Source organism: Amblyraja radiata, chromosome 32 (genome assembly GCF_010909765.2).
Source record: "Amblyraja radiata isolate CabotCenter1 chromosome 32, sAmbRad1.1.pri, whole genome shotgun sequence".
Classification (NCBI taxonomy): domain Eukaryota; kingdom Metazoa; phylum Chordata; class Chondrichthyes; order Rajiformes; family Rajidae; genus Amblyraja; species Amblyraja radiata.
In genome coordinates, this window is record NC_045987.1 from 6,330,995 (window position 1) to 6,343,072 (window position 12,078).

Consider the following 12,078-nt stretch of genomic DNA (forward strand, 5'->3'; position numbering starts at 1 on the left):
CTGTCCCCCCCACCCTCCTCCCACTCTGTCCCCGCCACCCTCCTCCCACTGTCTCCCCATCATCCTCCCACTCTGTCCCCCCCCCCCACCGTGCCCCACCCCCCCCCCCCCCCCCCCATCATCCTCCCACTGGGGAGAGGGCAGGAGAATGGGGTTAGGAGGGAGAGACAGATCAGCCATGAGAGAATGGCGGAGTAGACTTGATGGGCCGAATGGCCTAATTCTGCTCCTATCATGTGATCACTCTGCCCCCCCTCCACTCTTTCCCCCCCATCATTCTCCCGTTCTGTTCTTCCTCATCACTCTCCTTCCACTAACCCCCACTTGCCACCTCTCCAATTCCTTACAAATCTCTCCCTAACTCTCTCCAAGACCCTCCCAAGGTGTGCTGCCCAGTACATGCAGTACTGCAACAGGGCCTAAGCACGGAGCCAGGCAGAAATACGTTCTAGCCTTCCCATGGGTGTGTGCATCCACAATTACAGACGATATAGTGTGTCGCACCTGGGTGCAGCATTCCCACTGCTGAGCTTCTTGCTGCCGTGCTTCTTGGACTGCACTTGCTTCGTCCCCTGTGACGACTTCCCCTTTTTCTCCTCTTCAACCTTCACCTTGTGTTTTTCCTTCTTTTTTTTCTCCTTCTTCTCTTTCTCTTTCTCCTTCTCTTTCTTCTTCTTCGGCTTGCTGACAGGAGCCTGGGATAACGCTGCCAGCTGCTCGTGCACAGCTTTCAGCTGAGGGGAGAACATGTGCAAATAATAGAATTACCCTCAACGTACACAAACTAATCGTTATGCCCCTGTCCCACTTAGGAAACCTGAATGGAAACCTCCGGAGACCTTGCGTCCTGCCCCAGGTTTCCGTGCGGTTCCCGGAGGTTTTTGTCAGTCTCCCTACCTGCTTCCACTACCTGCAACCTCCGGCAACCTCACGGAACCTTGGGTGGGGCGCCCAAGTCTCCAGAGGTTTCCGTTCAGGATTCCTCAGTGGGACAGGGGTGATGCTGAGAAGCTCCAAAGTCGCAGGAGGTTCGACCAACCCCGACCCGGGGTCCGATCGCCCGGCGCGGGGGAGCTGAGATCCCCTCGATGCGGGAGCTTGATCGCCACTGTGCAGAGGGTCCGACCGCTGCCTACGGGAGCCAAGATCGCCCCGTCAACGGAAGCCTCGAGGCCCCCGACCACGGGAGGACAAAGAAGGGAAGAGATTGAACTTTTTTTTGCCTTCCATCACAGTGAGGAATGTGAAGGAGTCACTGTGGTGGATATTTATGTAACAATGTATTTTGACTGCTGTGTTGCTTTTTATTGGTATGACTGTACGGCAAACCAAATTCCCCGTATGTTGCAAAACATACTTGGCTAATAATGTATGATTATGATTACTACGCCAGAGACCCGGGTTCGTTCCTGACTGCGGGTGCTGTCTGTATGGAGTTTGTACGTTCTCCCCCTGACCTGAGTGGGTTTTCTCTGGGGGCTCCGGTTTCCTCCCACACTCGAAAGACGTCGTCGGCTAATCGGCTTGGTAAAACTGTTAAATTGTCCCTGTTGTGTTAGATGGTGTTAGTGTGCGGGTATCGCTGGTCGGCGCGGACTTGGTGGGCCGAAGGGCCTGTTTCCCCGCTGTATCTAAACACTAAGCTAAACTAAAGGACTGCACTATTAGTAGGAATGCTGCTGATGAAGAGCTGCCACTGGGACAGGGTCGGTACTGACTGCACTGTCACTGGGACAATAGAGAGGGAGAGTGCTGCCGGACCTGCAACCTGGCCATTGCTCAGAAGTATTGCTAAGCTGAAATCCTATTTGATCTATTACTTCTCTCCTTGAAAAAAAAATGAAGGATTTTGGTAGCACCCGTTGTCAGGATCGAACTCGGGACTCTGGCGCTGCAAGCGCTGTAAGGCAGCAACTCTGCCGCCGCGCCACCATGCCGCCTACTGTGTTATCCCTCGGTCTCAAGAAGCAAGGGGCCGTGAACTGCAGAGGGGGCTCTGCAAAATACTTGGATCCAGGCCCTGAAGCATCTTTGTCCACAGGAACATTCTCGGTGTGCTGAGTGCTGGTGCAGCTATACAGATAAGGGCGAGAGAAGACAAGCTCAACGATGCACGGATATCCACACCGCCATCTTAGTCGCGTGGCCGGGACGACACTTGCCTGCTCCTGCAGTTCCGCCAACCGGTTTGCCCGCTCCTCTTCCGAATCGGAGCTGTTGGAATTGGACGAGGATTCCCGGCTGCTGTCACTCGACGTCGGCTTGGGTTTGGCAGCGGCCGGCGGCGGGAGGGACGGTGGCGGAGACGCGTCCGCAGGCTCGTCCGGCATTTTTGCAAACTTCATTTCAAACACGTCCTAAAACGGGATAAAACAATTCATAGTCAGACTGTGGTGAAAAGAGGATTAATTAGTCTCAGGGGCACAGCTCAAGGGTGGCACAGTGGCACAGCTGGTAGAGCCAGAGACCCATCCTGACCTCGGGTGCTGTCTGCACGGAGTTTGCATGTTCGCCCTGTTACCCACGTGAGTTTTCTCCGGTATCCTCTCACATCCCAACGACGTTGGGGTTTGTCGATTAATTGCCCGCTGTAAAATTGCCCCCCCCCCCCCCTCGTGTGTGTGTAGGGAGTAGATGCATAAATGGGATGAAGAAGAACGGGTGACCAATGTTTGGTGTGGATTCGCTGGGCCAAAGGGCCACTTTACAAGCAGCATCTCTAACTAAACAGCTCGGAGTTGTCTGTGTGTCGTGGATTACTAGACAGGGGCATGACTAAATTCATGTCATAGGACCAGAAATAGGCCCATCAAGTCTACTCCGCCATTCAATCATGGCTGATCTATCTTTCCCTCTCAACCCCATTCTACTGCCGTCTCCCCATAACCCTTGACATGAATTTGCTGTTGCTGCTGGCCAGGGAGGGTGATTGGGACAAAGGGATTGCCAGTTGCTAACAAAACAAAGACAGGTGAATTTTACAACGTACACCTTTCTGAAAGGAAATGTTAAATAGGTGAAGATAAACACAAGGTGCCGTAGTGACTCAGCGGGTCAGGCAGAACGTCTGAAGAAAAAGGATGGGTGATATTTCGGGTCGGGACCCTTCTTCGGACTGAAAGTAGAGGGGAGCGAATTGGAAGTAAGAAAAGGCCAGAACGTAGCAGGGCCGGCACAGATAACCAAGGAAGGGGCCTATAATGGCCCATTGTTGTGTGTAGACAGGAACGGCAAATGCTGGTGCACACCATAGACACAAAATGCTGGAGTAACTCAGCGGGAAAGGCAGCATTTCTGGAGAGAAGGAATGGGTGACGTTTCAGGTCGGCACCTTTCTTCAAACGGTCTGAAGAAGGTTCTCGGCCAGAAACATCACCCATTCCTTCTATCCAGCATGACCCATTGTTGGCTGATGAAGAGGTGATAACGAAGGGATACAAGGATGAGAAAAGTGGAACTTGTAGGATGTGTTTGGTGAGGGGGGTGGGGGGGTAGGAAATGTAAGGACTGCTTAAAATTACTTGCATAACTTGAAATTAGAGAAATCATACCGCTGGATTGTAAGCAGCCCAAGCAAAAGAATGGGTAAAGAGGTGGTGAAACTGTCTCCGGAGACAGTTTCACCACCTCCTACTTAAAAGAATGGGTAAAATGGGTTCTGAGTTTTCCGTCTATTCATTACAGTGCATGAAAGTACGGCACTTACTTTCAAGAGAGAGCTAGATAGGGTTCTTGAAGATAGCGGAGTCAGGGGATATGGGGAGAAGGCAGGAACGGGGTACTGATTGTGGATGATCAGCCATGATCACATTGAATGGCGGTGCTGGCTCGAAGGGCCGAATGGCCTAATCCTGCACCTATTGTCTATTGTGGGCATGCTACACTTCTGGAATGCAAGGTTGCAAGCTCGGCTCACAGTGCAGCGATGGCCACAGACATCACACCATCAGACAGGGTCACCATACCTGCAGTTTCCTGGCCATTGCCACCACTTCGTGGTCTGGAGGGTTGTATTTGTAACAGTTGGAGAACATTAACCGGATATCGGCAGCAAATCCTTGGGCATCACTATAATCTCGACCGTCCATCTTTTTCTGTAAAAAGCACCATAAAATAGAATCAACATCAACATTCCCAAATGGACCCAATTACAAAATGTAGAATCGTACAGTGTGGAAACAGGCCCTTCGGCCCAACTTGCCCACACCGACCAACATGTCCCATCTAGGGACGACAGATGGCACAATGGGCTAAGTGTTCGGCTGGCGACCGGAAGGTAGCCGGTTCGAATCCCGCTTGGAGTGCATACTGTCGTTGTGTCCTTGGGCAAGACACTTCACCCACCTTTGCCTGTGTGTGAATGTGTGTGAGTGATTGGTGGTGGTCGGAGGGGCCGTAGGCGCAGATTGGCAGCCACGCTTCCGTCAGTCTGCCCCAGGGCAGCTGTGGCTACAGAAGTAGCTTACCACCACCGAGTGTGACTGAGGAGTGAATGAATAATGCGATGTAAAGCGCCTTGAGTATTAGAAAGGCGCTATATAAATCCCATCCATTATTATTATTATCTACACTAGTCCCACCTGCCTGCGTTTGGCCCAGATCCCTCCAAACCTGTCCTTTCCATGTCCCTGTCCAAATGTTCCTTAAATGTTGCAACAGTCCCTGCCTCAACCACCTCCTCTGGCAGCTCGTTCCATACACCTCCATACATCCTACAACTTCCATCTGAATAAAGGTACCCCAGCTTCCTTTCTATTCATGAAGGGAATGGGGTTTGAGGGGTTTTAGGAGGGCAGTTAGTTATAGGATATTCGTTGGGATTCTACCATCCCTCCGCATCTTGTTAAAGGAAACAGGTGACTGATTGAAACCCAGAGTAAACTGCGTGCAAAACTGCAAGTTGGCCAGTTGGTTCTTCAGTCGAATATGTAAATCCTGGTTTTAACATTCTGGTTTGCAGATAGTCACAAAGAAAAACAGAGAGAAAGAAAACTGATTTCTGCAAAATTGGAAAGGCTAGAAAATACTAACAAAAATACAAAACATACAAAAAAAATCATCAGTTGGTAAATCAAGGTTCATGTAGATCTTTTAGATGCACAAAGTCTCTTGCCCAGAGTAGGTGATTCGAGGACCGGGGACATAGGTTTAAGGCGAAGGGGTAAAGATTAAGGTGAATAGGAATCCGAGGGGTAACTATTTTACACACAAGGTGGTGGGTGTATGGAACCAGCTGCCTGTGGGAGCTGCAACCAAGACTCATGAACATGGGTATGTGTAGAAAGGAACTGCAGAAGCTGGTTTATACCATAAATAGGCACAAAGTGCTGGAGTAACTCAGCGGGCCATGCACCATCCCTGGAGAAATAGGTGATATTTCGGGTGACAGGGTCTTGAAGAAGGGTGCCGACCCGAAACGTCACCCATCCTTTCCCTCCAGACATGCTGCCTAACCCGCTGAGTTACTCCAGCACCTTGTGTCTATCTTCAGTCAGAGTATATCTGACCTCTGTCTCAATCCCATTTATCTGCCCAAATTCTATTTTCCTTGGTGACTGTACCAAACAAAACGACATCACCCTCAGTCTTCAATCCCCGGGGTAAACCCTGTTCCTGAGCCACCAACCCCAGCCTGGCAGATTTGTGGCTGGGCTAGATTTCACAGTGCTTTTTCAGCCTGGGATGAGTTTCCACCCACACACCTCTGCCATCACTTAAACCAGGGGTGGGCAACCTTGTTCTGCATGGGGGCCGGGATGCACGTCTGTGAGCGGATGGCGGGCCACATCTATCACCTGTACACATGGATCCTGCCCCCATCCCACCCTGGATGGCAGGCATCAAATCACATGTTCACAGAAGGTAGACAAAAATGCTGGAGAAACTCAGCGGGTGAGGCAGCCTCATGCAATCCTTGCATCTCTCACCCGCTGAGTTTCTCCAGCATTTTTGTCTACCGTCGATTTTTCCGGCATCTGCAGTTCTTTCTTTAAACGTGTTCACAGAAGGTGTGCGGCCGTGCCTGATTAATCCGGATGCGGTGCAGCCAGAGCTCGGCCGCGCTCGGGGCGGGCACTCGGCAGGCCTGATTAATACGGGAAAATTTGCCTGTAGACCGGATGATTTCGGGTTACGGGCCGCATTCGGCCCGGGGGCCGTAGGTTGCCGACCCCCGACTTAAACCGACCTACATAACATACAACATAGAACAGCAATGCGCAGGAACAAGCCCTCTGATCCACAATGTCTGAACCAAACATGATGCCAACTTTATTTTAGTTTCGTTTCGAGATGATACAGCGTGCAAATGGACCCTTCGGTCCATCGAGTCCGTGCCGACCAGCGATCCCCGCACACTAACACTATCCTACACACACGAGGGACTATTTACATTTATACCAAGCCAATTAACCTACAAACCTGTGCGTCTTTGGAGTGTGGGAAGAAACCGGAGATCCTGGACAAACCCACGCAGTCACGGGCAGAAGGTACAAACTACGTACAGACTAGCAATCTCAGTCTCTAACGCTGTAAGAGAGCAACTCTATCCCTTCGCCACAGTGCCAGCCTTAAAGCGAAACAAATATTTTCTGCGTGTGATCCATTTACCTCCTTTCCCTGCATATCCATGTACTTGTCTAAAACCCTCTTAAATGCCACTGTCGCATCTGCTTCCAACATCATCTCTGGTAGCGCATTCCAGGTCCCCACCATTCACTGTGTAACAAAACTTGCGCCACACATCTCCTTGAAACTTTACCCCTCTCACCGTAAAGGCCACACCCTCTCGTCTTTGACATTTCCACCCTGGGGGGGAAAGATTCCAATTGTCTACCCTATCTATGCCTCTCATTAATTTTATATACTTCCATCAGGTCTTCACTCAACCTCCAACGTTCCCGAGAAAACAATTCAAGTTTGTCCAACCCCTGGCAGCATGTTAGAGGCACCCATCACTGTCTGTGCCATACACCTTGTCCCGTATATCATATGAGCTAGGAGTAGAATTAGGCCATTCAGGTCTACTCCAACATTCAATCATGGCCGATCTATCTCTTCTTCCTAACCCCATTCTCCTGCCTTCTCCCCGTAACCTCTGACACCCGTATCTCCTTTAAACTTTCCACTTCTCACTTTAAAGGTATGCCCCCTAGTCTTTGACAATTCAACCCTGGGGAATAAAGGTTCCGACAGCTTCTTCTCTATCCATACCTCTTATAGCTTTATATATTAAAATTCCGATTGGGGAAAAGATACTGCAGCTTAAAAACACGCACCATCAAACTCTGGAACTAATGCGCTGTAAAGCTGAGAATTATATTCTGCTCTTTGTATCTTTCTCATCACTATACCTAATATACTTGAGTTTGGCTTCATTGTTTTTACGTACTGTACTGTATTATCTGATTTGATCCAATACAAAAAAAAAAGCTAGAATGGACGTGGAGATGATGTTTGCACTGGTGAGAGTCTAGGACCAGAGGCCAGAGCCTCAGAACAAATGGACATACCGTTAGAAAAGAGATGGAGAGGAATTTCTTTAGTCAGAAAAAAATCTAACTGGTATAGAAGTCCGAGAAGGCACAGGTTGATAGATTCTTGATTAGCAAGAGTATCGGGGGTTATGGGGAGAAGACAGGAGAATGTGGAATTCTGTGGAATTCTCTCTCAGAGGGCATTGGAGGTAGGTTCTCTGGATGCTTTAGAGAGATAGCTAGATAGGGCTCTTAAAAATAGTGGAGTCTGGGGATATGGGGAGAAGGCAGGAACGGGATACTGATTGGGGATGATCAGCCATGATCACATTGAATGGCGGTGCTGGCTCGAAGGGCCAAATGGCCTACTCCTGCACCTATTGTCTATAATGGGGTTGAGAGGGAAAAATAGATCAGCCATGATTGAATGGCGGAGTAGACTTGATGGGGGCAAATTCTGCTCCAAGAACTTATGAACATAACAACAATAAACCTCCACGTATATTTCTGTCAGGTCTCCCGTCAATCACCGGCATTCCAGAGGGTAGGAGGACAAAGAGGGCTGCTGACGTACTTTCACGCTGCTGAGGTCCATTGGATGCTTAATGATTTCGTGGTAGTCGTGCAGTTCCAGAGCCTCGGCGTCCACGGGCTTGTAGAAGGGCCAGGCGTAGGCCGCGTGCTTCTTCGACAGCATCTCCTTCAGGATGTTGTCGCAGTGCTTCAGGTGCTCCGTCAGTTTCCCCTTCTTGCCCGAGGGCTGCTGCAGCTCCACCTCTTCCAGGTCTTTCTTTGGCGGTTTGATCGGCCGCCCGCTCTCCCGCCGCGACGCCAACTTGCTGGCTTTGGACTCGGAGGGAGGGGGAGGGGACTCGGAGCTGCTGGTGGTGGTGGTGGTGATGGCGCAGGTACTGGGGGTCGTGGTGTCTGCTTTCCGTTTCACACCCTTTTTCTGAAACACAAAGAGGGCTTTTGTCATTCAACGATACTTTATTGTCACATGTACCTGGGTACAGTGAAGTGTTTTGTTTTGCATGCATCCCGATAAAATCAGACAGCAGACCTCACCCAGGCAGTGCGCAAGTGTCGGCAAGTTCTGGCATCGACAAAGTTGCAAAAGTCCATCAAACAGTCTGCGAAGGGCGAGCAGCATCGTCAAGGACTGCTCTCACCCCAGCCACAGACTGTTTACCCTCCTCCCATTCGGGAGGTGCTACAGGTCTCTCCGTTGCCGGACCAGCAGGTCCAGGGATAGCTTCTTCCCTGCGGCTGTTACACTACTTAACTCTGCACCTTGGTGATTGCCAGTCACCCCCCCCCCCCCCCCCCCCCGCCGGACACTCCTTCCCCCAGAAATATTGCACTACTGCTACTGTCTGTACATATATATATATATTTTACTGTTCATTATTCTATGTTCGCTCTTCTGGGTGAGATGCTAACTGCATTTCGTTGTCTCTGTACTGTACACTGCACAATGACAATAAAGATTAAATCTGAATCTGAATCTATCTCCTGCCGACTATTACTATCAAAAGCACGATCCATTAACAACTCGCTCGCCGTCCAAAGCCACAACAATCCCACTGCCGTTCCTGCAGCATTGTGTTTTGCTCAAGGTTCCAGCACCTGCAGTTTCTTGTGGCCCCACAATTATCTAACGTTCCAGGTTAACAACTGCCAATCATTGTATTCTCTGTCCAATCTATGAGACTGTTACATACAGACGAGCACTGCGTTACATAACTGGACTATGCAGCCGTGTCAAGAAATGAGAGTTGAAATTAAAATATAAATTGTGTTTATCAACTTTTTTTTCTCACATAAATTCCAAACGAAATGAATTTGTTCTGTATATCTTAATTTTTTTGGGCAGTGATTTGTGAGTTTAATATGGTCGAATTTTCACCCTTTGTGTGAAAAAGTTACCCCTCAGATTCCTATTAACTGTTTTCCCCTTCACCTTAAACCTATGTCTTCTGTTCCTCGATTAATCTACTCTGGGCAAGAGACTCTGTGCATCTACCCGATCTATTCCTCTCAAATAAAAAACTTCCATCAAGTGCAACAATTACTCATGCCCTTCACTCCTCTACTGTTCTGCAATCCCTCAGTTCTGCACAGCAAAAATAAGCCAGGATTGTGGGCTAGAGATGATGGACTTGACCCAGGGGCCAGAGCACATAACACATGGTCAGCCCCATCACTCAATCCCAGAGAGACACCAAATGCTGGAGTAACTCAGCGGGACAGGCAGCATCTCTGGAGAGAAGGAACGGGTGACGTTTCGGGCTGAGAAACGTCAGTCATCCCTTCCCTCTAGAGATGCTGCCTGGCCCGCTGAGTTACTCCATCATTTTGTGTCTATCTTTGGCTTAAACCAGCATCGGCAGTTCCTTCATACACACCAAATCCCACAAAATGGGTGCTAAAGCAGAGATCTATTGTTCAGTGTTGTTTATTGTCGAATGTAACAACATCCAGTGAAAAGATTTTGTTCTACTTAGTTCAGTACTATATAACTTACAGAAATATTCTCCAGTGCATGTTATCAAATACCGTGCTATGTCCAAGCCTCGGGCTGCCTGGACACAGGACCTGTTTGAGCCCATCGTTGTACAAGGACTGGAAGACACACGAACAAGGCAAGGGCTTTACCTTGGTAACAGGCTGCGCTGGAGGTGGGATGACCGACATCATGGGGCTGGAAGATTGAGCAGGGGCTGCCGTGACCTGGGTGGGCAGGGTGGTCGGCACTGGAGTGGAGATGATGATGGGAGGTGGAGAGGCCTCGGCAGGAGCTTCTGGGAAAGGCGTCGGCTCGCTGGCCGAAGACACTGCGGCCACCTGCTGCATTCCTGCAGAGAACCAACCCCGAACACAATGTGTTACAAAGCAGAGCAAAATCAGGGGGCAGTTAAATATACACCACACCTTCTGGCACTTGGAGCCTTTCAATATTGTCTCCTAGAACAGTGGCCTCCCCGGTATGACTACACACCCTTTGCACACTCTTTGTAAGTGTGTTTCCACACACAGCGTTGTGGCTCACTCAGATGTAGTATCTCATTGAAATACCTGAGACTGACCTCCCCTCCCCTGCTCGGCTTAGCCCAGCCATGCCAACCAACTGGGAACTGGCTTCCCCAAGTCTCCTAATCCAAGGAAAGACATTCTTGCCATAGAGGGAGTACAGAGAAGGTTCACCAGACTGATTCCTGGGATGGCAGGACTTTCATATGAAGAAAGTCCTGGATAGACTCGGCTTGTACACGCTAGAATTTAGAAGATTGGTGGGGGATCTTATAGAAACTTACAAAATTCTTAAGGGGTTGGACAGGCTAGACGCAGGAAGATTATTCCCGATGTTGGGGAAGTCCAGAACAAGGGGTCACAGTTTAAGGATAAGAGTGAAGTATTTTAGGACCGAGATGAGAAAATCATTTTTTACACAGAGAGCGGCGAATCTGTGGAATTCTCTGCCACAGAAGGTAGTTGAGGCCAGTTCATTGGCTAGATTTAAGAGGGAGTTAGATGTGGCCCTTGTGGCTAAAGGGATCAGGGAGTATGGCGAGAAGGCAGGTATGGGATATTGATTTGGATGATCAGCCATGATCATATTGAATGGCGGTGCAGGCTCGAAGGGCCGAATGGCCTACTTCTGCACCTATTTTCTATGTCTATGTTTCTATGGCACCAAGTACTGACCTGACAGCAGCCAGATCAGTACTGGGCAAGCGGTCCCTGCCAGCAGGAAGAAAGTGACCACATCACTCATTGGAACTGGTCTCCCAGACATGCCCGTCCTCAGGAACTCGATCCTATTCTGAGCCAGGTCGAGTGTCAAAAATCAGGCTGGCCCATCAGGAGGAACAAACACAAAGCCAGGACTGGGAACTGGGAACCGCATCCCTATTGCTGTGGCTGCTACTGACTCACCACCAGCCAATGCCTGGCACTGAGAACCGGCCTGCCATCTGCTTCTCTACGCATGGCCAGCAGAACAGGCTCCCCCACAGAAGGCCACACACTGGCACCGTACCACAGCAGTAGAGTTGCTGCCTTACAGCGCCACAGACCCGGGTTTGATCCTGACTGTGTGGGTGCTGTCTGTGCGGTTTTTTGTACGTTCTCCCCGTGACTTGCGTGGATTTTCTCCGGGTCCTCCAGTTTCCTCCCACACCCCAAAGACGTACAATTTTGTTGGTTAATTGGCTTCAGTAAAAATTGTAAATTGTCGCTAGTGTGTGCTAGCGTAACAGGGATCGCTGGTCGGTGCAGACTTGGAGGGCCAAAGGGCCTATTTCCACGCTGTATCTCTAAACTAAACTCAATAGTAGTCCCACCTGCTTGCAGTTTGCCCATATCCCTCCTTACCGATTCAATTCATGAACCTGTCCAAATGTTTTTTAAACGTTGCAATAGTACCTGCCTCAACTACCCCCTCTGGTAGTTCATTCCATACCCCCACCTCCCTTTGTGTACAAAAGTCACCCCTCAGATTCCTATTAAATCTTTCTCCCCTCACCTTAAACCTAAGTCCTCTGGTTCTCGTTTCCCCTACTCTGGGCAAGAGACCCTGTGCGTCCACCCGATCTATTCA

The 12,078-nt window shown here is 49.7% G+C and overlaps 1 protein-coding gene across 2 annotated transcripts in view; it reads right to left on the reverse strand.

The window, feature by feature from the left end:
- The window catches only part of brd3 (bromodomain containing 3), a 40,644-nt gene that overhangs the window by 10,695 nt on the left and 17,871 nt on the right, over nt 1–12,078 (reverse strand). For both annotated transcript variants that reach the window (XM_033049243.1, XM_033049242.1), the window contains exons 5-9: nt 10,134–10,333; nt 8,050–8,427; nt 3,966–4,094; nt 2,163–2,357; nt 505–734 (exon numbers count right to left, since the gene is read on the reverse strand). In XM_033049243.1, the coding sequence (XP_032905134.1) occupies nt 505–734; nt 2,163–2,357; nt 3,966–4,094; nt 8,050–8,427; nt 10,134–10,333 (1,132 nt within the window). The remainder of the gene's footprint in view (nt 1–504; nt 735–2,162; nt 2,358–3,965; nt 4,095–8,049; nt 8,428–10,133; nt 10,334–12,078) is intronic.